Raw genomic sequence first — 26150 nt, 5'->3', positions numbered from 1 at the left:
TATTTTTAATTTTTAAATTTTTCATTGTTCAGTATTTCTCTGCGTACCACTAGAAGGAAGCCCGCGTACCACTTACCACAGTTTGAGAACCATTGGATTAGAGCATAGCTATTGTAGTCTACATGTTCATGTGGTTGAATACGTTTATAGAGCAGATACTGACCTAATTCTTACATTATAGGATGTGTTAATAGAGAAGATTTTAAACACACCATGTTGTTTTATACCTCTTGATTTTAACGTTTTATGTTACTGACATCCAGCCAGTTGTAATATTTCAAATTTTGGCAACCAAAATAACTGCCAAAGCTTTTTAATGAGGAGTTGGAGATGTATCAGCGTCTGTTTTGTGCACACAACATAAATTAGCTAAAGCATGTAAACACATCAGATGTGTGAACAAGCTTCGTTTTAACCAAATATGATGCTAGAGTTAGTAATTTGGCAAATTTGTCTGACCTAAATATTGAGAGGTAGCTTGTTGCCAAATAACATTCCAACTGTGAATGTGACATTCTAAATGGCATACAGTTTCATTGAAATACAAACACTAAAACATTTGTTTTCTGGTTTCCAGTTAAATGAACATGGTGGATGCATGAATATCAGTCTTCACCATATTTGATTTGGTGGTGGAATTTCTTTGTAAAGGAGTGATAGCGAAGTCTGAGAGACAGAGAGATCTTCTCAACTTACATTCTTAAACATGACCCGTTATCATGCCTTTCTAAACTAATTTCCTCCATAAAAAGTATTGAAAGAATCAAATGGATAAAAACATTTAGCATGTTGTATTTATTTAGGTGCGTCCCAAATCGCATACTTGTGCAATATTCCACGCCGCTTTGTATGAATAGTGTAAGTCAGGCATGTCCAAGCTCGGTCCTGGAGGGCCGGTGTCCTGCAAAGTTTAGTTCCAACCCCAATCAGACACACCTGGGCTAGCTAATCAAGCACTTACTAGGCTTTCTAGAAACATCCGTGCAGGTGTGTTGAGGCAAGTTGGAGCTAAAATCTGCAGGACACCGGCCCTTCAGGACCGAGTTTGGACACCCCTGGTGTAAGTAGTGCGTTCACACTGAAAACTCTAAAAATAAGTGCACTTTAATTACCCGGATGATGCACTCATTCAAACGGTAAAATGAAGTGTGGACTGTTGGACACTTCACGCACTCAACGACCGCAGGTTTGCTCACGTAGTGGAAGGGGCGGAGATCTTCTACGAGATTGAGTATAGCGCCTCCCTATGGTGAATGCGGTTATACTCAGGCCAGGCGTTATTTGATTGTTTGGTCAAGTATTTCACTGATGGCAACCACCAAACATCATCAGCGAAACGGTTTAAATTTCCGCTTAGTAAAAAAACTGTAGTGTTCCATTTGGGACGACACTACATACCTATACTATACTGTTGAGTGTGTAACAGTATATATATATATATATATATATATATATATATATATATATATATATATATATATATATACACACACATATATATATATATACACACACATATATATATATATATATATATATATATATATATATATATATATATGTTTGTGTGTATATATATATACATTTATATGTATGTAACTGTTGTATAGTATTAGCAATGTATCACAGCTATTCCTCTCTTTCTCTGCAGGTTTATCCAGCACCCAAAAAACTTTGCCCTGATAGCCTCTTTTCTGGAGAGAAAGGTACACCTGCTTCTTTATTAATATCCTCCTCTTCATCTCATTGTTTGCACTGCAGGCTGTTTGCACCGCTTGAATGCGATCAGAGTGTTTGAGCTGAACGACCAAGATTTTAAGTGCTGTATGTGTGTGTGTCCCACCACAGACGGTGGCTGAGTGTGTCCTCTTCTACTACCTGACTAAGAAGAATGAAAACTACAAGAACATCGTTCGCAGGAGCTACCGTCGTAGAGGCAGGAGCCAGGTAAGCAACTTTCCAAGCATGCCTTTTGACTCTTTGAGGTGTACTTTGTTTAATATGTTCTGCTGAATCTTGCGCACGATCACGTCCATATCGCTTTCTAAGTATACTCAATCATGGTGAGGTCTGACACATGTAGTGCCGATGCTTTTTTTACATTCTACCTGACAGCAGGGGGCAGCACAGAGCGTCTTTGTACTATTCTAAACGCACATTGTATAAATGTTGACAATTTCTGATCTCTTCGAACAAAACAAAAGTCTTAATGCTGCATTTCATACAAGTAGGGTTTAATGGATGTGGATTATGCATCAAAAACAATTGTACTAATTTAATTGTGAATATTTACTTTTTATATATTATACATTTTGTAGTTGTTTTATTAACGCATAATGGTGCTAATTTAAAACATTGGCTCTGTTTCCATCTGCATTTTCAGTGATCGGATCACAAGTGGTCAACCAAGATGCGTTAGAGTTTTCAACATGTTGTTAACAAGCATTCAAATGTGTGAAATGCAACCACGTGTTTAGATTCTGTCAAAATCCTCCTCTCTTATTTGGTCACGTTCTACATCACTTTCGCTAGCAAGCATGCAGATGAAAAGAATGTGAATGGCAGCTACATTAATCGAAAAAAAGCTTGCATGCCTTGTTTTGAAGCACTATCTCACAACGCACCCCATTGTGATTGTGTTAGGTCAGTAGGTGAAGAGTAAGTGCTCTTTTGTGGCTGTTCAAATACATTCAAACACTTTGAAAGCACTCTGAACAAGTGTACAAGCTTAATAAATTTTAGATTTTATTTACACCATTTACTCCAATGCAAAAATGCATCTTAATTCCAGGTGTAAAAGAGGCTATATTGATAGCTTTCAAATGACATCATGTAATTAGGGGAACACTGCCCCCCCCCTGGCAGGCAAAACAAAGCTTTCTCCCGCTTCCAGCCAAGTTACAAGCTGAGCGATTTCTTGGTTTTAACCAAGATAGATGTTCTGCAATAGGATTTATCTAACCAATGAGGAGACATTCATCTGCTGATTCATTCATTTTCTTTTCGGCTTAGTCCCTTTATTAATCCGGGGTCGCCCCAGCGGAATGAACCGCCAACTTATCCAGCACGTGTTTTACGCAGCAGATGCCCTTCCAGCTGCAACCCATCTCTGGGAAACATCCATACACACTCATTCACACTCATACACTACGGACAATTTAGCCTACCCAATTCACCTGTACCACATGTCTTTGGACTATGGGGGAAACCAGAGCAACCGGAGGAAACCCACGCGAACACAGGGAGAACATGCAAACTCCACACAGAAACGCCAACTTACCTAGCTGAGGCTCGAATCAGCGACCTTCTTGCTGTGAGACGACAGCACTACCTACTGTGCCACTACGTCGCCCTCACCTGCTGATAATAAAGGATAAATTTGTGGATTTATACCAAACGACAGACTTTTTGACTCGTCACGATCTAAAGTACCTACAGTATAACTGTTGGTACTTTTGTGCGTTTTTTAAAAAATATATTTTTTCTGTTTTTAATCTAATTTGCAGTTCAAGTATGTTCACTAAATATATTATAAATTATAATATAACCGAAGTCAAAATATAAAGACGTGAACAAACAAAGAGACAGCAAATATAAAGACACACACTCATCTATACCACCATCACTAATGACTGAATTGCTGAAGGATTCAGATACAGATTTAACTGTTAATCATTGCTGAAATGGAGCATGACATTTTTTAAAGGGGTGGTCCACTAGGATATCATATGTTAAACTTTAGTTGATGTGTAATGTAGCTGTGTGAACATAAACAACATCTCTGAATGTGATATGCTCAAAGTTCAATGCAAAGGGAGACACCGGCTTTTACAGAGTTAGCTTAGCAAAGCCTACAGCAAATGAAGTTTGGGGACTACAAAAAAAATACATCCGGCCTAGTAAGATCACAAATGCTTCAGAATACGTGCATTCACCACGCACATACACCCCGTGCAGCAAAGGGGCTTGGCCAGAGGGGCTGTATTGCTGTAATGTTGCAGAGAAATCTAAAATGCCGTTCAAATGCTGCTATTTCCACAGAGCTTGTTCTGTTTCTGTATTTGAGCTACCAAAGGTCATGACACAAAGACAAGTGCTTACAATTTAATTTGAATTATGTTCCAGAGAATTATAAAAATATATAGCTAGCATTTGACAAAGAAGAGCTTCCAGAAACAAAGAAGGAGCAGCTCTGACCGTAATAGAAGAAGCTGTGGATTGTGAGCCACAAACTTTAAGTATTTTTATTTGTTCAAATTGATCTATAACATGCACAGTTTCTAGCGTACGTTGTAGCAAGCATGTAAACAATGGGAAATGCTGTTTGGCACCGCTAATAATGTAGATACAAATCAATATTTATCCGTCAGGTGGCTGTAAACTTCCACAGTCTTCACCAGCACTGCAGTGTCTCTCTATGCGGCTGCTTTCCCTGCATTATACATCTCAAATAATGAGGTCCAGCTGTGTCCTCTGTGTCATTTTTTGATAAGGCTAATAGCTACTCTGACTGACAGTGTTTACACTGCACAAAAGCACATGCTTGAAGGGCCGTGACGCTTTTCCTGGTGACTTAAAGCCGTTCCACGAATCGCAGCACATTATGTTAGCTGACCAATCAGAGCCTCTTGTGGGCAGGCTTTCAGAGGAACTAGGAAATATGACAGTTGTTTTCATGTTAGCTGAATAGCTGTATATAATCAAAGTAAGATATATGAAAAAATAACGTGATTTTCAGAATGAAGCATGAGCACACATTGCTTTGCATCTTATAAACACAACCAAGCCTTAAAATTACACTCTGGACCCACTCCTTTAAATGATTTTAAATGACCAATCCCAAAATGTACATTTTGTTTCATATATCTTCTGTTGACATGATTCAAATATTCATAGCTGAAAATGGAAGGAAATCTGACCAACTTATGGTGCATTTCTAGGATGCTACTATTCTAAGCTGCCATTAAAACCCATTGTTTTGCCCGCTAGGTCTTCGTACAGGTAACATGACTGAAAAATATAAATTGTTATTAGCTTACTTCTTGCCAAAATCATTTCAGTCATACATTTTGCAGATCTCTATATGAGTGTCCAAAATAAAAGTCTCTAATCAAGTGGTGTCCTGTTGCAATTTTAGAGTAGAAAAGCTGAAATTGCTCATTATGGAGTGGAATGGAATGCAGCATAATAAAATGAAAAGCTTTTCGAAGTTGTTCAAAGAATTATGGCATATGAAACCATAGACACATTTATTCTGCTTGTGGATCAGTCCCCTCTTTACCAGCATTTACCTTATCATCACGCTTATAGTGGCATTGTGAATCTGGCTTGTCTTTTTAATGAGTGTGTGTTATTAAAAATAAATCAGCATGATTCTAATGAGTATCACAGGCACACACCTCAAAGTGAGTTGAAACCATATGCAGTAATTATCCAGCTTCTGTGCCCTGCTGGAGATCACAGTGACTCTCTGCTAATCTTATATACTCATTAATGTATGTGTGTGGGTGAGTGTCATGCACTGTTGCGACGTGAATATAAAAAAATGTTTGCGTTTTGGTTTAAAGAGAGGGCAAGCAGGAGCGCTCTGTGTGTGTCTTTCCTGCAGCTCAATAAAAGCTGATAGAATAATGAGTCCACAGCCCAAACACATTTGTTTTACTGGTCTTCTGCTGCTGGAGTGCTTCTGCTCAGGTCATTAAATATCGCCTGATCTTTAATGGGCTCACATTAAAACGCTCTCAGCCAGTACCACAAACACCGAAAACGAGGGATACAGCAGGATGAGCCTGATGGGTGAGAGAGAGCATGAACAAAAGCGAGACAGAAAAACAGAAAACAAGTTACTGTACGGATGAGTGCATCTGTAGATGTGTGTTTAACTGTGCATGAGTAACTGAGCATGTAGCGCTGTAATAAGGGACGTGGGCAGCCGACGTGACGTCTGATTTCACTGCTCTCAGAGAAAGACCATTCATTTTTTGTCTTGCTGTATAATTATTTGGTAAATTGATTTTGTGATTTTTCTGTAATTGCTAGTTCAAATAAATGCTAAACTTCTAGATGAAGCTGCACAGTCATCTTCAGCAGTTATAGCAATCGTATTAAAATGATTTAAGACTAACGCGATGATGATTTAATTACATTTCATCAGAAAAGCTGTTTTATATTGCCATAAAACATTCATTCATTCATTTTCCTTCGGCTTAGTGCCTTTATTTGTCAAAGGTCACCACAGCGGAGTGAACCGGCAACTTATCCGGAATATGTTCTACACAGTTGATGCCCTTTCAGCTGCAACCCAGTACTGGGAAACATCCATACACTCTCACATTCACACTTATACACTATGGACAATTTAGTTTATTCAATTCACCTATAGCGCATGTCTTCGGACTATGGGGGAAACCGAAGCACCTGGAAGAAACCCACGCAAACATGGGAAGAACATGCAAACTCCACACAGAAATGCAGACTGACCCTGCCAGGGCTCAAACCAGAGACCTTCTTGCTGTGAGGTGACTGTGCGAATTACTGAGCCACCGTGACGCCCCAAAAATCAACACTAGATCGTGAGGATTCAGGTTCCAAATCTGTACCTTAACAGGATCTTGGAATGCCCTGTGATGTGACCTCAACTACTTAGAACTACTTAATTTCAATTGAACAAATTGTTCAGTAAATTGGGTTGTTATTGTACATGCCATTTTAATACATTCATAATAAGTGAAAATCTGGTAACTGAGGTCAATGTAAAACATTTTGTCCAATCATTTGATCGAATTGCTTGTGTAGTACAAACAGCCACAGAAGAGCAGCTGCTCTCTCCCCACTGATCTAATTCTGAAACATTACAAGATCTGAAATCTTAGCTTAGGCATAAGTTCATGTGCTCTCGTCCAGCTTATTCTTATAACCATCCAACGCATTGGATATAATTTTGTGAGATGCCGCTCTCCATAACATTTCGCATTATTTCCTGTTGCTTTCATAAGTATATTGTGCAAGCCTATGTTGCGGTGGTGTGCTTGTGAAAATGTGCCATACAGTACACAATCAAAAACATCATAGTGCAAAATCATATATTGAATGACAATACATTTGTCAGCTACGTTTCTGCATGTATGTGTAAGGTTATCTCAGGTCCTGTCTGTCAAGCGGAAAAGCTGTGGAGTGTGGAGACATTGTGATTCTTCTTTCACTTCATTGATCACTCCATTCTCTGTCCTGCCACTGTCTGTTCATTCTTTTTCATAGAATTTTTTTTTTCCTTCGGTCTTTTGTACTTGCTCTTGTGCTTATATTTCTTCCCTGACAAAAAGAGATGATTTATGGTACCTTGTAACTCAAAATGGAATTCTTATGTGAAGGAAAGCCCAGATACAAAGAAGTGAGACCTGGGTATTGGGGTGTTTTTTTTTTTTTTTTTTCTTCGCACTTTGTTTACAGACAGATTTATAACAAGACGTCCTGGTTCAAGACAGCATTTAGGAAATTATAGGGGAATTTGAGTGTGTACAGCCAATTTACATATTTATTTATTCAGCATTTTATGTCAGCAGATGAGAATGTTAAAAGGACAAAATGTTTTTGATGTGGATTTAATTGTGTGTGTTTTGATTGGCTGTGCTCGCAGAATAACCAGCAGGCACAGCAACAGGTGAACCGGAACAACCAGGAGGAGAAAGACGACAAGGAGAAAGAAAAAGAGGGAGAACGTGAGGAGGACAAAGCGGAGGGAGAGGACAAAGAGGATGGCATAAAGTGAGTATTTTTCCCTCTTTTCGCTTGCCTGCTTCTCCCTCTTCTCACATCTGTCCGTCGGCTGTTTTTCCTTGCGTTTTCTCTCATCAAATCCTTTGAACTCGTGGCCTTAAAGCTTGTTTTTCTCTGTGATTCAGCTTAAACTGAGAAGGCACAGTTATATAACCAGGCAGGTGGAAAAAGCATTCTGCTGACTTGCCACTCAAAGCCAGTGCTAAAGTCCTCCGATTCAGAGCTCTTTTAAGCTGCTTGTGTGTCACAGACTCTAGGTTAGAAATGTGCTTATGATACCACAATTTTGTGATTTAAATTTTAATACAAGGACAGTTTTTAGATTTTTTATATATATATATATTATATTCAATTAATATTTATAAGTTGAATTATGAGCAATGTAATTTATAATTCATTAAAAAATATAGGTGAAGTCAGAATTATTAGCCCTTCTAAATTATTAGCCGCCCTGTTTATGTTTTACACCAATTTCTGTTTAACGGAAAGAAGATTTTCTAATAACTAGAAACTTTAGAACTTTCTTTATAATACCTTTCTAATTAATTTCTAATAATTGATTTATTTGATCTTTGCCATAATGACAGTACATAATATTAAACTAGATATTTTTTAAGATACAAGTATTCAGCTTAAAGTGCCGTTTAAAGGATTAACTAGGTTAATTAGGCAAGTCATTGTATAATGATGGTTTGTTCTCTAGACGGTTGAAAAAACAAATGGCTTAATGGGGCTAACAATGTTGACCTTAAAATAGGACGATATTGCAAAAAACTTATCATGATATCATGTTTGATATCATTCGATATCGATAATTATTGAATATTTTTTTAACAATCCATTTAGGAATATTAGGATTTTTTTTATTTAACCACTGTGTTTTAAATTACCAATATTACTATGACAAATAGTTTAATTAGTCAAAAACCAAAAATATTAAAATAAAATATCTGACCTTTAAAAAAAAAAAAAAACACTTAAGTGTAAAAGACTTTTAAACTTGATAAATAAAATGTAACATGTATGTGCAATGGTAAAGCATAAATACTAAAAAAAAGCAAATCAAAGCAAACTTTAAGGTGTGAATAATAATGATACAGTAAACCTCAAACTCAACAACACAAAGTATGATAATCAAAGCTGAGCTTTTGAGTAAAGGAACCAACCATCATTATTCAAATACATACTGCAACATAACAAATTGTGAAGTTGAATGACTATATTACCCCCATGTTAAAAAAGCTTTCAGATGGGGTGCTTGTGGCTGGGATGCACAAAAAAAGAAACCAAAAAGCCACTCTGGTGACATCTTTACATTCTTTTTTTATTTACAATCTCCTCACTGCTGCTATACGCCACTCATTTTCGCATGTGTTGTTATTCTGACCTGAAATGACAATGTGTGCGCAAGGGACTTTGCTCGTGCTCCCCTGGCATCTCTTGTAACTAGGTGACCATCAATCGTTTTCTCAGAGGATGACAAATGAACAAACCATTGCTGCGGTTTCGATACAAGTTTATGTAGAAAAGTTATGTTTGGGTGCGCTGTTTTTGTTAGGTAATTAGTCTGCCGTCTGCCTCTGCCTACTGAAATGTGTATATTCCACACAAAGTGTGAAGCAGATTAGTTAGTTTTACTTGCATGAATTGCAGCATTCAGAAAAGTTGAGATGTTTTCAACTAGGAGCGCTTGGAAAATGAGTGCAGTTCATGTGGCCGCTGCTTGCACAATATGTGCACGCTGCTCCCATATGCGCGTTGTTAAAGTCGCGTGCCTCCAGTGGTAATGAAAAACTGACACCCCTAAGCTTATTGCCGCTGCTTCCAAGGCGCACACTCAGCAACCACATTTAATAAAACTATAGCGCTTCATACCGAAACTACATACCAAATCTTTTTTATCGATATTGGCAATGGTGTTCGGTCAATAAATATCAATACCGATTTTATTGCCCAGCCCTACCTTACAAAAACAAAAAAAAAACTGCTTTTATTCTAGTCTAAATAAATCATAAGTCTTTCTCCAGAAGAAAAAAATATTGTTGGAAATGCTGTGAAAAATTTCTTCCTCTTTTAAATATCAATTGGGAAACATTTTTTAAAAATCCACCGGAGGGAGACCAATTTTGTCTTCATCTGTAATGAACTAATATGTAAAATAAGTACATTTCTAATACAAATATAATAATAATACATAATATATTATAAGACTAGTATATATAATATAAAAGTAGTATCTGAATAAACTAATATATTTCTTAAAATGTGTATCAAATTGTATGTCTGGAGGGTCTTAAAATGTCTTAGGTCGTGTGTTGTAGGTCGTAAATCATTTTAAACAGGTCTTTCTTTTCCTATGTCCAAGAAAAGCTACTCAATTAGGCTGACAACCAATCACCAATTATCCATTTTATATAAATTTATATATTATTTATATAAATATAATACAATAAAAAAAATAAGTTTTTTTATACAGTATATATAGAGAGAGACAGTTCACAACAACTGTTAGACATTTTTACACCAAATTCTCCAAATTAAATTCCCTAATTAGTGTAAGAACTAAAGCAACACATCCCTTCACAAGATCTTTCATTAATACAAAAATATTAACTGAAGTAATCAGGCCATTAGAAAAAGACTCCTTAGTGTTTAGCCCTGTATGAATCTAACATTTTATTCATAATGGTCTTAAAAGGGTCTTTAAAGGTCTTAAATTTGATCTGAAGAAGCCTGCAGGAAACCCTGAAGTAACAGTAAGAAGTATAAATAAATTAAGACCAAACACTTGGTTTATTTGATTAATATTACATTTGTAGTTTATTTTTTTTACCATCTATTCTAAAGCTCACATTTTTCATTTTCTCAAAACACTGGTTAATTACAAACTCAGTTTCTGTATCATTCCAGCCTAATTTTCTGAGCACTAGTTCCCTCACAGGTGCACACTATATTAAAATGCTCTAGGGAAGTATAGATAACGGTGTATTAATCTAAACCAAACCTGTGCAGTCAGCAGTACTGTAGGGTGTGATTAGAGCACATTAGCACTGGCCCGAATTCAGGGCCCTCAGTATACGCCCCAGCAAGCCAGCTATACATTAAATGAGCACATTAAGCCGAGTCTGTGCATTTCTCGGACTTTTCCCCCATGATTCCCCCAACCTGCGGGCACAGCTGCTGCTCCTATATTTAGCACTGTATCTGCAAGATGAATAATGTGCAGGTAAGATGAATGAGGATCTGCTCATCCCACAGCCACTTCCTGACACTGTGCTATACGACTGAAGCAGAGTTCACTTGCTAGTGAGCCACAATTTGCATAGTCTTCACATTCATGTGTGCATGCATTTACAGTACAGCCTTTCCATGTGTCTGCCTGTGTCTTTCCATTAATGTCTGTCCATCTTTTTATCTTTCCATCAGTCTAATGTGAATTTAAGGTGTTTAAAAAGCATGAGTGCAATTGTAATATTGATTTTAGTAAATAAGTTAATATACTATTATATTTTAGACGCAGTGTTTATTCTCAGTTTTGCCTATGACATACACAATCTGTTGTATCTAAAGTTCACTAACTGTTTTATCCTATATTCATCATCATTCCTCAAGCTTATTCTTTGGTTATAGGATTATTCTTTTTCAGTGTGAATATAAAACCTGCTTTTAACTTCGGTGTATACACACCCTTATGTTACTCACATGTCCTGTATTGCACATATGACTTCTCATTCTTTTCTTGTCTTCTATATATTATGCAGATGTACTGTAGTATATATTTTTTCTGCAGTCTGTCTTTTTGAATATGTGATGGCTTGTGTCTTTCGCAGTACTAAGTGTTCTTTCCTGGAGCCGACATTTGCAAAAAATGCCGCTCTGCTGTTTTTTGCTTTAAGGGTGTTAAAACCACAACTTGTGTCTTGCTTGTTTATCTGAGGTTACCTGTTGTATTTCAAGGGTCACAGTGACTTGGCCTAACTCTCACCCCAATTCAGCCGGGTGGAGGAAAAATCTCGCAAGATCTGTATATTTGTTGATCGAAATTTAAATGCATAAATAAACAAATAATATTTTATTTAAAATAATGAAAGGAGAGTTCACAATAAAATGAAGACCTCATAATCATGTACACACCCTGTTTCACTTCAAACTGGAACAAATAAATTGTTTGTAAATGTATCTAAAGATAAATATTACAAGTAGATGAATAAAAAAATGCAGACCTAAATGTTTAAAAAACACTTGAATCAAATTATTTATTTCAAAAAATGGTTTGTAACTTTAAAAGTTTCTTTTTTTCGGTTTGTTTTTTGTTAAATTTAATATGTAATTTGACATTAATTAGAGAATTAATCTCATCGTTATGTCAATAATTAGAAACCAATTTTGAATTGATTTACAGCCTTGCAATCTAATTTTCTTTCACCCTGTACATCCATTCTTCTTTCCATCTTATTTATTTAAATAAAAAATCAAGACAGAGAAGGAAAAACACTTTTAAAGGTGTCATAACCAGAGGTGTGAACAAAACATTTATTTTATCATTTGTTTTTATCAAAACATTTATTTTCACATTAATATATTTTATCATGTCAATAGGATATTTGCAGAAGGACTTTAATTTGTCAGTAACCTGGGTCAAATGCTTCTGGTGAACTGTATGCCCTTACAAAATTGACGCGTTCAAGGTCTGTTTTCTTTAAAAACCAACAATCTTCAGTGCCTAAATGATATATGCTTTAAAGTGGGTCTCAGAATGTACAAGAAGTACCGCGCTAAATAAATTTTTTTCGCACCATGTCTTTAAAGTATTCAAATTTATTTTACCCCATTATTTTCAATGGCGTTTCTGCGCTAGCCTGCTGAGCTCATCCTGATGGGCGCGTGAATGTAAAAAGGCTTTTCATCTCGGTTTACACGTCAACAACTAAATGAATGCTGAAGTCTATTTAACTGATTATATTTTAATTACATTACAACATCGATGCTGTAAAAGGAACTGTGTAAAATTGAAAAAGTCACATTAACCATCCACCAGAAGTTTATTGGTATGGGAAGAAACACTAGTTCTGCAATGTCAATTTTATTTATATAGCACTATTAAACACAACCAAAGGTTGCCCAATATGCTGCACAATACAGTACACGTCACAAAGAGGAAGTTATCAAATTTGGCTAAAACAAACAATTCTCGCTGATAAAATGCCAAATCAAAAAGGTAAGTTTTCAACCTAGATTTAAAAAAAGACAGAGATGATATGATATAAAGCAGGTCACACACCGGATGCGGCTCTCGGCGCTGCGACACGGCTTGCACATGACAGTTGGAAGTATCGCACACCAGAAGCGCATATTGGCATCCTATTTAAACGAAACCACGCTCTGTGGCGTGGTAGAAATATGAACAGTGTCCTGAGTCGTGGCTGGGCGCAGCGGACAGCCGCCGACTTGCGGCGCCGATGTGTGTACCCTGAAAGAAACCTATGTTTAGAATTCTGAAATGCGTAGCACTGCGTGGCGTGACAAGGGGCAGAGCATTCCACAATCTAGGACCAGCTACTGCGAAAGCATGGTCACCCCTGCATTTCAGCCTCGACTTAGGGATGCATAATAATCTCTGGTTTGATGACCGAAGAGACCGACCAGGCTGATGTTCAGTCAACAAGTCTGACAGATAAGAAGGTGCCAGGCCATTTATTGATTTAAAAAACCAAGAGAAGAATTTTAAAAGTGACAATAGTGCACAGGCAACCAGTGCAAAGACTTGTAAGACTGGTGTGATGTGCTCATGTTTTTGGTACCCGTTAAAAGCCTTGCAGCAGCGTTGTGAACTAACTGCAAACGTGATAGAGTTGTCTGACTAATTCCAAAATATAGTGAGTTACAGTAGTCCAACCTAGAAGTAATAAAAGCATGTATAATTTTTTTCAATTTTTTTTTTAGATAGAATAGGTTTTACTGTTTTTAAGAGTCGAAGCTGAAATATACAGGATTTGACCACTTCATTTATCTGTTTATCAGATCTCAAGCCATCAGAATAAATAAGCTCCTCTGGTGTATGGTTTGTTAGGGTGGAACAATATTTGGCTGGGATACATCTATTTGAATATGTGGATACTGAGGGTTCAAAAAAATGCCTCTTAAAGTGCCTTTAAAGTTGGAGGGGAAGTGCTTCGCAATGCACATTACCAATCAAAAATTGAGTTTTTGTATATTCACAGTAGGAATTGTATTAGATATCTTTGGCTTTTTGGCATAAAAGAATCGATCATGTTAAACCATACATTGTATTTTTAGTCAGTTTTATGATCCAGGGTCATATATAGTGCTATTTATTGCTCTTGAAACTTGTCATATTATACAAAAAAATGTGAGGTAACCTTGTTTAATTGTAACATAACTTTATTTTTGCTGTGATGTAATGTACATTGAAATTACGAAATCAAGAAACTGTAGAATGTGACTTTAACAATGGCTTTTTCCATGTTGTTGCAGAGATGACACCTCTGGTGAGGATGGGGAGGAGAAAGAGCCTCCTGTAACCGTTAAAGGCCGTCGCACAGCGAACAGCCGTGGACACCGGAAAGGACGAGTCACTCGCTCCATGACCAACGAACAGGAAGAGAACACTTCACCTCTCGGCAGCGAGCTGGGTTAGCAAACACTCACACACTGTTGACTTTTTCACTGCCTCTTTGTTTTCCTCCGTAAATTAACTGTGTGTGACCTTTATTGTATAACATTGACCCACTTTCAGTTTCATAACTTCACTTTACTGTTCTTGGAATTGTTTGGACTGCAATAGTATTAACAGAACAAGAATGACCCTAATAATGAAATGCTGCACAAATATTAGATGGAGTAGATATCATCTGTCCCCTGTGTGTCACAACATTCACTGGTTCTACAGTGAGAACACGTTTCAGTTTCTGAAATAGACTTATCAAATGTTTAGAGCTTTGTGGCTCATCTAGCTTAGCTAAGAGCAATCTTGAACTGTCATTGGTTGTGCTTCAGTTAAAAATCTACTTCAGCTCAAGGGGCAGAATGCTAGCAGCTCTCTGCCTTTTTTAAAGTCAATCACAAGAGCTTGAGATGTATACATGTATATAAATCTTCAGCTTGATTTTCTTGTTTGGTTTAGTTCAGTTGCCTTGAATTTCGATAAATATATATGAATTTCCCTTTCTTTGTTTTGTTGACTACCTCCTGCATTAAACACACGCAGGCTTATTTATTTTCTTTAAATAAGCCATTTCATTTCTTTTACCCTGATTTCCTTTTATTTTAGTGTGTATTACATCAGTTTGTGCACCCACAAGTTTTATGAAGTCCCATAATTATTTGAACTGGAATTGAATTAACTTGCGTTACTTTATATTTCTCTGTTTTTAGCAAACCTGGAGATGAATGAGAGTTCTCGCTGGACAGAAGAGGAGATGGAGACGGCAAAGAAAGGTCAGGATCTTGGTTGTGTTTATTTATTTTGTTTGCGTTTGTTTTGACAGAACACCCACTTGATGGGGTTAAGTGTGTGCACACGCATTTAAAGGGATACTATTATACTTTTTACATTTTCCTTTTAATTTTGAAAATAGTTACAAGGTCCACTCTATTGGGTTTCTATTTCAGTAAACACTGCATCTTAACTCAAAGACAAATTGGGTTTTTACCCTGGTAAGTTTGCGCTTTGATATTGAGCTTAAGAAGGTGGAATTGTCGCCACAGTAACTTATGCTACACTGACATCTGTAACATTCTGGGTTAGAGAGCCAATCTGCTGTGAGTAAACAGATACACTATTTATATTATATATATTTAAACCATTTTAAATGAAAAGCAGTTTTGAGTCAAGGGTGTCTTTTGTTGCTAATATTTTATTTCTATTTTAAGAATTAATTTGTGAATTAACATTAATAATCACATTTAAATAATCACATATAAATTTGCTTTAATATATATATAAAGCTTTAAAAATGACTTTTAAGCTATGTGTGAACCTACATTAATCAAATCCGGTGATTGATTAGCATTCATATAATATTTGCTTCTCCATCAGTAGTGTTTATTTCTTTGTAAATGTGTTTAGATTCATTATAATTTTGATATTTAAATCTCTTAATCCTTAATGGATATTTACATTAAATGTCGCCTACGCTATTGCTGTCTTTTGGAAGGAATGCGTCAATAGAGCCACCATTTTAGTACAGGGTAGCGCTCCTTTGAAATGAATGTGGGACCAAGCTTCAGTGGAGCACTGGCCATCAAGATCCCAAGATATATACATATATATCTATGATTGGGAGTTTTCCCGTTGGTCAGTATGGAAATATTTTTTTAAATAACAAAATTATAATTTGACACCAGTGCATAAGTGATGTGTGTTGACAAGGAGTGTGTGTTTATGTGCATGGAAATGCATTATCCTCCCTGTCTGTTAAATTTGATCTAATCCCTGTCCTGAAACACAAACCCTTACCCGCTTTTAATGATAAATCTAATGGAGAGAGCGATTCGTTTGTGAATGAATCTCCGTAATGAGCAATTCGCGTGAACCATCAATATCCCTGCCTCTCAATGTGCACATCCATCTTTCTGATCTAAATGGTATATGACATTTGCCATATTCAGTATTTTAGGGTGGACAATATGCACATTGAGGTGCAGTTATGTTATCAGGCACCCTTATGTTACTTCAGAAACTAGCTGATACTTCACTTACTGTAGCTGACAATAATAAAAGTTCTGGCACCGCAGCATCTTGTTGTCAAATTTCATTAACATTGTTTGCTGATTTTATTCAACAAAACAAGCATAAACCTAGAATTTAATGCAAGTTGATGCTACTTTGCCTTATGGTCAGTGTAGTAAGTGACTATTATCATCAATAATGTGACTTTAGCACAAAAGTTCATAACATATACAAACATTTTCTTATCAAGGGCCAAAAACCAAATGAAAGTTTCCATGTGTAATCTCCTAATCTTTTTCGTAATATTTAAAAATAATTAGAATACATTGCTTTAAATTATATAAACGAATGCGGTATATTTAAAAAAAAATGTTTAATGAAGTTATTACAGCAAAAACATAAACAGTCTCCTTTAATACAATGGAGTTTAATGCTGAATACACTAAGCTGCAACTGCCTTTGCCTTGATTTGCTCACTGATGTCTGGTGCATTGCCTGATTTCCGTCGAGTGACAGTATTTACATTTTTTTTTAAATCTGATAAATTTACAAAACTAAAGAAATTACAAAACAAACAAACAAAAGGTTACATTCAAAATGACGATATTTGTCAAAGCTATTTGCCCCAACCACCAACCCATCAATTTCCCTCTTTCCCAAATGTAATGGTGGACCAAATCAAAGGTTAGAGTGGACCAACTTTGACCCGGGGGCCCTAGTTTGGGCATCTCTGGCAGTTGAATGACATTTGTCGTTCGAGCACTGTTCAAATGGTGGCGGTATTTATGCATGCTCAGTGTCCGTATGCGATATCTAGTGTATATATCTATGATCTTCAACAAAGTGAACTCTTTCACAAAAACATTAAAACTGACACTAATTTGTCGTGTGATTGGCTGTTTGTTGCAAGCGTCATGCTTTCAGCCACATGTGGTCCAGAGTTAAAATGACAAACTCCGTTAAACCCAGAGTGGACAGAGAATGTTCATAACAAAAGTCCTGAAACCACTTAACCTGATGGTACCCAGGTTGGATTTGTTGTTGTTTTTTCAACCCAAATCTTTGCAACCCAGAGTTTGTTCAACTCATTTTGTGCAACAGGACTCAGGAGTTTAAACTTGCAAGGCTTCAATACACATGCAGATGTTTTGTTGTTGTTAGAGTATCCAAGTCCCAAGCTAAAAAGACAGCCAGCACTCTTACACACATAATTTCCAGCATGTTTTTGCTTCCAACCAAAAAAAGAAGGATTTAGAGAATAAAACAGCTTAAAAAAAGAAGAAATTTTAAGCTGAAATCTTACAGAGGCATTCTGGTGATGCCTGAGACTTATATTATATCTTTATAAACGAGCATAATGGGACTGTTCAAGTTAGAAAACTGTAGTGCTTTGTTATTTAGGTGTCCTGGATAAGAATATTTTCATGAAAGACTTTGTTTGCCTAGGCTATTGACGGTTAGGATTTCCCTGTGTCAAATTCACTAGATGTAACACTGTCTGATAAGATGTGTAATACTCAGCCTAGCAACTCCACAAACATTTACATGAGCACTAGATCAGTCTCTGTGCCCTTGGCCTCATTTCACACACATGCACTCACTGATACACATAATAATGTGTCTAAATGTGGACGCCGTGTCTTTATATGACAGCTGGGCGTTCAGATGAGCTGCTTTCAGAAATGTGCCATTTACTCGAGGTTTATTAACAAGAGTTTCATTAGTGGACCTTACAAGGTCTTCATGAGAGATTATATATTTGAGGAAAATGAACTGAATGCTTGAGTAAAGAACAAAGGTCTGATGTTCTCTCTTGTCCGTGTCAGTGTTTGGACTGTAATGTAGACTGTTAGTGTGCTAAACGGCCGTCCCGCTGACCTACTTCAGACAAGCTACTTCCACGTCGCTCACTTAACAGTGCTCTGATTCTCTGGCACATCCTATCTGATCCAGCAGGCCGCCTGCTCCTGTAACTGAATAACACTTCATTAATGATGAAGCCCCCATCAGCCAAATCACATTCGTTGTTTGCAATCACCAGAACTTGTTCTTGCTTCCGTGCCAGCATGTATTCATTTATGCAATGCAGAGTCTGAATCTGATTTAGATTTTATAGATCTTGGCTTTCATATTAGAGTCTGGTGTTGGTGCATGATTATTAAATTACAGAACTGCTCATTGTAAAACGATATATTAACATGCGGCAGTGTTAAGCAAAGAGATTTAAAATAGGCCATTTGCATATGTGTATATTATACGGCCACTTTATTAGGTACAGCTGTCCAACTGCTCGTTAACGCAAATTTCTAACAAGCCAAGCACATGGCAGCAGCTCAATGCATTTAGGCATGTAGGTCAAGGTCAAGACAATCTTCTGCAGTTCAAACAGAGCATCAGAATGGGAAATAAAGGTGATTTAGGTGACTTTGAACATGGTGTGGTTGTTGGTGCCAGACGGGCTGTTCTGAGTATTTCAGAAACTGCTGATCTACTTGTGGCTGGTGAGAGTATGTTATATATGGAAAACCATTAACTAAGACTATTAGCAGAATAAATGACTATTTGGTTGCTATATAGTTAAAAAGGTAGTAGTTAGGTTAAGGTATTGGGTTGGATTAGGGCTGTGGAATAAGATTATACTTTATTATTATTTTAACCTTTATTTTTCCAGGAAAAGCACATTGAGATTAAAAATCTCTTTCACAAGAGCATCCTGGCCAAGATTTGGCAATTAACAGTTCACATGGGTTTAACAAACAAACTAACATTAAAAAAAATAAAATGTAACATCATTCCTCCATCAAAACACACATACAATGACAGTTAAAAACTATTCAGAACATCTACTGGCCAATGTTTCAAACTCCAAGTCAGGTAAAATCTGTTTAAATGTATGTGGTGAAACCAACTCTTTAACTGCTACTGTGTTTGGAGGTTATTTCATGCAAAAGGTGCTGCATATTTCAAAACCTTTTCCCCTATTTCAGTACGCACCACTGGTCCAGACAATAAATAAAGTTCCTGAGACCAAAGGCTATAGCTAGAGACAGTTTTTTTTTACAAATGTAAGTTTGGAGATATGAGGGGAGTAAACCCAGAATAGATTTATAAACAAAGATATGCCAATGTTTGAGCCTACGAGTGGACAAAGCAGTCCATCCTACCCAAGTGTACAGTACACAATGATGAGTGAGGGATTTAAGAGTTGTTATAAGCCTCAGCGCACCATGGTAAACAGTGTCTAAAGCATGCAAACTCTGAGAAGATGCATGCATATAAATAACATCACCATAGTCCAATACAGACTTATCAGTGCTAATAACAGTTAATTTTGATTTTATTTTTTTTGTGAAACATGTTTTTTGACCAGTCTCATTAATCTTGAGTACCTATAGAGTAGTACTGCATCCATCATTTCCTCAAAGTTAAATGTGTGTTTTTTTTTGTAAATAATTTTAAGTACTTGGATGAAAACTCAAACCTAACTGAAATGCTTTGTAATAATTATTATTATTTTTTATTAAATATTATAAAGTAATTCAAGACTTTTAAAATTTAACTCCACTTAGATGATTTGGTGGGTTGTGGCTGGATGGGCATACGCTGTGTAAAACATAGCTGGATAAGATGGCGGTTCATTCCGCTGTGGCGACCCCTGATTAATAAAGGGACTAAGCCAAAAAGAAAATGAATAAACTTAGATTATATTCTGATTTAAAAAACAAAAACACATGCCGTTAAAATAACCAAATCATTTTTTTTTTTTTTGCATTTATGGTCTATGATGACTTGACATGAGAGTCTCTTTAACTCTGTAAATAACACTAATATTTAAAAAAATAATGGATCTATTCTTTATTTATTCAGTATTCAATATTAAATATATACATATTAATTTATATTTCATTTCAATAACTTTAACCATTTTTATTGCTCACTTTCTAAACATATTTCACAAGTCTCCCATTAACAGCAAAGCCTAGACAGCAGTCTTCCAGAACGTTGCTGTTATTAACCTCAATGAACCCTCTTTACCATAGTCTTACTGAGTTCTGTCCTCAAATGTCCTGGCACCCCTCACATCTAATAATAAATCAATAGTTAATACTGTGAATTGTTAATTTTCTTTGCTGTATGATGTTCGTTCTTTTTGACCAGTCTCATTGATCTTGAGTAACTATAGAGTAGTACCGCTTACATCATTTCCTCAAAGTTAAATTATTATTTTTTGTTGTAAATAATAATAAGTACATGGCTGAAAACTGAAAATGCTTTGTAATAATTGTTTATTATTTTTATTAAATAATATAAAGTAATTCAAGACTTTAAATTAAAATTTCAATAACTTTTAGATTTTGTTGAATAAAAAAACACATTACATTAAAAAACCAAAGAGTTTTTTAGCATTTCTGGTCTAAGATGACTTAAATAAATATATATTTATATTCCGTTTCATTAATTTTAACCATTTTTGTTGCTCTATTTCTAAACAGAGTTCACGTATCTCCCATTAACAGCAAAGCCTAGACTGCAGTCTTCCAGAACGCTGCTGTTATTAACCTCAATGAACCCACTTTACCATAGTCTTACTGGGTTTCTGTCCTCAAACGTCCTGGCACCCCTCGCCCCGTGGCCATCTTAACGGCAGCCAGTTCCCCCATCTGTCCTTCACAAAGCTGCTTACAGCTCTCTATGCTAATTCGTTTATCTGTGATCATTTTTAAAGCGAGAGAGAGAGAAACAACAGTAATATTTGTTAATGGCACCTGGCGGTCTCACTGCATTCCTACACACTCACAGAGAGAGAGAGAGAGAGAGATGCAGCTCTACTCTGTGACTAATGCATGCTGGCACAGCCTTTTAAAGACAGGGTGGCCTCGCTTGTGTGCACGTCTCTTGGTAAATGAGGGGATGTGAATTGTGTATGTGGTCGTGGGGGGAACTTCATGGCAGGATAGAGGCCTGAGTAACACATGACCCAGAGCTATGACACACATCTCACTCTCTTTGTGCCTTTTTAGAGGCTTTCTTTAGAGACTGAAGCTACAGACTGATGCATGTAAAGGCTATGTGTTTCTTCTTAGCTCTAAATGATGGTGAATGTGTGATATTGTGGTAACATTTTGACACTTACAGAGTTGATTGTAGGCGCACACACAGGAAATAATGAGTGTGAATATTTATTTTTTCTCGGGTTGTCTTTGCTTTTTCTTTTCGTCTTCCTCTGTCATTCAGTCTTCCTCATTTTATCAGTTTTTTTGGGTAAAACTTTATAATTACACATCTATGAATCATTTATTGAGCATTAGTATATCAGAATTAGAATCAGAATCAGAAAGAGCTTTATTGCCAGGTATGTTCACACATAGAGCTTCTACAGTGCAACAGCATTACAGAGACAGGACAAAAAACAGATAATAAATATATATTTTTAAAAAATAGAAGTAGTGAGTGCAAATATACAGATTATATAGGGAATTCATTATTTGTTAAGCATTAAGTCTACATTAATAAACGCTAGTAAGCTGTTTATTACTGTGAGTGTAACTTAAAAACTTTGTCAGTGATTAATTTTCATTAGTAAATTAAACATTGCATTATTTACAAAGTATTTGTATTTAAGAGTTATCAATAGTTTTTAAGATTATTCAGAATGAGTAAAGGATTTAAAAAAGCGATTGAAATCAACGTTTATATTATCTTGTTATGCAGGCGTATAGTGATGGTTACTATGTATGTTAATAAATGCTTTATTAACTCAACTTCATGCAGTTTTGTGACCTAATCTAAGTGGGGACTTTTTATGTTTCGTGAATCCCTTATAAATGACAATTAAAGGCTCAGTATTAAATGAACCGTAATCTTTGCAATCATATCTATAAAATAAAATTACTGTAAAAATTGGATAGAACAACAACAATATAATATTTTAACAATATATTATGATACAACTCTTCAATGTTATTTAGCGATGTTTAAACTGCACAGTAATTTTGTTTAAGATTGCAAAGATTTATTTTTACAGTTTTATTTGTGCATCTTCAAATGAAAAATGTCATTTATTTTCTTTTTTCCTGTTTAGAATATAACTGAGCCTTTAATTGTCGTTTATAAGGGATTTACAAAGCATAAATAGTCCACCTTAGATTAGGTCACAAAACTGGATGAAGTTGACTTAATAAAGCATTTATTAACATGAAATGTAATTATTAGTATACAGTTGAAGTCAGAATTATTAGCCCTCTTTAATTTTTTTTTCTTTTGTAAATATTTCCCAAATGATGTTTAACAGAGCAATGGAATTTTCACAGTATGTCTGATAATATTTTTTTCTTCTGGAGAAAGTCTTATTTGTTTTATTTCAGCTAGAATAAAAGCAGTTTTTAATTTTTAAAAAAACATTTTAAGGTCAAAATTATTAGCCCCTATAAACAATTTTTTTCCGATAGTCTACAGAACAAACCATCTTTATACAATAACTTACAATTTACCCTAACCTGTCTAGTTAACCTAATTAACCTAGTTAAGCCTATAAATGTCACTTTAAGCTGTAGAGAAGTGTCTTGAAAAATATCTAATCAAATATCATTTACTGTCATCATGGAAAAGATCAAATAAATCAGTTATTAGAAATGAGTTATTAAAATTTTGTGTTTAGAAATGTGTTGAAAATATTCTCTCCATTAAACAGAAATCGGAGAAAAAAAATAAACAGGGGGCTAATAATCCAGGGGGGCTAATAATTGAACTGTATGCCTGAATAATAAGAATTATAAATGAAACTTATTCTTAATGATCTTTAAAAACCACCAACTATTCTTAAATAACTGGTTTGTAAATAATACGATACTTAATATACTATTGAAAAATGAATCATTAACAATGAATAAAAACACAATTATTAAGCACATTATAGCTTATAAGTCATGACTAGAGCATTTGTAGCTGTAGTCATAAACTGCTTACTAACGTTTATTAATGTAGAGTTAATGCTTAACAAATAGTGAGTTATTTACTAATGCTTAATAAATGATTCCTAGTGTGTAGTTGTTATAAAGTGTGGCTGTTTTTGTTCTAGGTTTGCGCTAGGTTTGTTTTTCTTTGTATCTGTTTTTAACCACTCGTCTGCATTTCTTTATTTTTCTGCTGTCTCTGTTTTTATTTCTCTTGTTTTTTTGTTCTATTTTTTTCTTCTATATGTTTTTCTTTACTTGTTTCTGTCTTTCTATTTGCTTTTTTCCCTCTGTCTATCCCTCTGTTTCTCTGTCTCCGTCTTTCAGTTTCTTTTTGTAGCACCGAGTGAGTGGCTAGCTTCGGTTGTTGGAGTGCAGAGAGAAAGGAAGTGGGTGAATTGTGGGTTGGCACAAATTAGAGGATTTGGCAAGCCTCCCCGCTTCTCCCTCTCTCTCACACTGTTGTTAAGGACTGTGTGTAGAGGTCACATTGAAGAAGAAAAGCAGGTCAGTTAGGAGGAATTACTTCCCTCTGCTTTCTCATGATATCAGCGTCAAACCCTTCACATCTCTCCTCCTTTCTATTTCTGCCACTATCTCTCGCTCGTATTGTCTGTTTGCTTTTGGGCGTTTGAGTGTAGATGCATTTTGGCACAGATACTATGCATTAGAGATAGTAAAAGAAGAGATCAGATGAGGTTGTGGAGGGAGGACGGGCTTCAGGGAGGTGGAGTCACTGCTTCTCAGCTTCACTTTGCTGTTAAAGTCCAGCCAAGCGGCAGCCAGTGAAGAGGAGTGGAAAAAAACTGTGGCCTTGAGACAGAGAGAGAGAGAGAGGGCTGGCGAGAGAAAGCGCGTGAGTTTGATAAATAGAGAGAGAGAGAGAGGAAAAAGAGAAGAGCTGCTCTGTTTAGAGAGAGAGTTAGGGAAACGACAGCGCAACTATCAGCGAAGGTACGAAGAGCTCATTTCCCTCTCAAACACCACTCCCTTTTTCTCTCTCCTACTTTCTCGCTCGTCCTCATGCCGTGCTGGAGCTCCAAGATCCTCCACAGTTCATTTCCACGGAGATCATGTGAGATGAAACACCCGATGGAGTGATACGAAGAGAGGAAGAGAGAAACCACATAGTTCCTTAATGCTACTTCCTGATTGGACTATGCGCACTGGGCCAGTGCTGAGCTTTTTGATTGGATGCAGCATTGACACATGCTCGTGAATGACCAAAGCTGATTGGACTGCATCGGAGTACTCTTGCGTTTGGAAGTCTGGATTATGCAGTGGACAAAATGCAGCGTTTTGAAATGAAAGTTGGTTAAACTCGAGTTTTTGGAAGTTGATCAACCCTCGTTTGGATTTATTTGGTGCTTTGTCATTTGTTGGATTAGGCTGTTATGGAGTTTCCTTGACTTTTGACCTGCTATATGCAGTAGAAGTTCCTCTGGGAGATCTTGTGGGTATGCATTGATATTCAGACTCTTATTGAAGCAGTTTCTTCACTGCAGTGTCTGTGCTTGCCATGTTACATAGATTATAACGTGCGTGTGTTTCTGACAAACAACTGCGAGTCTGAAGAATAAACAGAGGCTGGGATCAGAGATGGTGAGGATAAGTATACACATCAGACTTCAAATGATTTCTTGCTTTGCTTTGCTTGTTTGTATGTCACCAAGGACATTTTTCATTGCGCTCTGTTCACTTACGCTCTTCATCTCTCTCTCCCTGTTCAAGCTACATTGATTATCTTGTGTCTTTGATGTGGAGGGCAGCAGGACTTTATTGTGGTCACTAGCGATATAAATCAAAGCAGCTATTTAGACTAGACAAGATAGCTTTCTAATGTGAAGCTAACCAGCACACAATGACTTGGCTGATGTCTGCTGAGCGTTAGCTTGGTGTTAAATCATTGAGAGCAGTTCATGTCAGGCTGCTGCCCCACTTTCCTCCTTCAGACAGCAAGCAGCGGCAGATGATCTTTGACCTTTTTTTGAGGTTTTCCTTGATGACGCAAGGCTGGGTGGATGGGAACGCTTGGGGCTTCTGTAACCAGGCACACAGGGATCTTGTGTGTTAGTTTGGAAGGATATTGTCTGTAAGGCCGTGTGTAATATAAATCTTGTATAAACTGTAACAGGCTCAGAGCTGCCCTATTTTGAGTGCATGTGACTTAGTGGGACATCAGGTAGGGGGAAAATATCAGACCTATACAGACTCGTGTTCAAAAGTTTGGGATCAGTAATATTTTTCATTACAAATACACCATTGTTTGACCAAAGATCACCTTTGATCTAGTTCATCTTTCTGCCTCCGTATAGTTTATTATTATTTATTCATTCATTCATTTTCCTTCAGCTTAGTGCCTTATTTCTCAGGGGTCGCCACAGTGGAATGAACTGCCAACTATTTCAGCTACTATGCTGAACTAAAACTATGTTTTACGCAGCGGATGCCCTTCCAACCGCAACCCAGTACTGGAAACACCCATACACCCCGGCATTCACACTCATACACTACGGCCAATTTAGTTAATCCAATTCACCTACAGCACATATCTTTGGATTGTGAGGAAAACCGGAGCACCCAGAGGAAACCCACGCGAACACAGGGACAACATGCAAACTCTTCACAGAAATGCCAACTGAACCAGTTGGACTCGAACCAGCGACCATCTTGCTGAAGCGAACGTGCTAACCACTGAGCCACCATGTCCCCCTGACTATTATTATTTA

At 36.5% G+C, this 26150-nt stretch overlaps 1 protein-coding gene across 5 annotated transcripts in view; it reads left to right on the top strand.

The window, feature by feature from the left end:
* Positions 1-26150, top strand: part of ncor2 (nuclear receptor corepressor 2) — a 181897-nt gene that overhangs the window by 114380 nt on the left and 41367 nt on the right. For all 5 annotated transcript variants that reach the window (XM_056463320.1, XM_056463319.1, XM_056463318.1 and 2 more), the window contains exons 13-17: positions 1652-1706; positions 1849-1947; positions 7637-7764; positions 14272-14429; positions 15172-15234. In XM_056463320.1, coding sequence (XP_056319295.1) covers positions 1652-1706; positions 1849-1947; positions 7637-7764; positions 14272-14429; positions 15172-15234 — 503 coding nt within the window. The remainder of the gene's footprint in view (positions 1-1651; positions 1707-1848; positions 1948-7636; positions 7765-14271; positions 14430-15171; positions 15235-26150) is intronic.

The sequence above is a fragment of the Danio aesculapii genome, chromosome 8 (assembly GCF_903798145.1).
Source record: "Danio aesculapii chromosome 8, fDanAes4.1, whole genome shotgun sequence".
In the NCBI taxonomy this organism is placed as follows: Eukaryota; Metazoa; Chordata; class Actinopteri; order Cypriniformes; family Danionidae; genus Danio; species Danio aesculapii.
The sequence above is the reverse complement of the archived record's forward strand: the minus strand, read 5'-3'. Positions and strand labels throughout refer to the sequence as shown.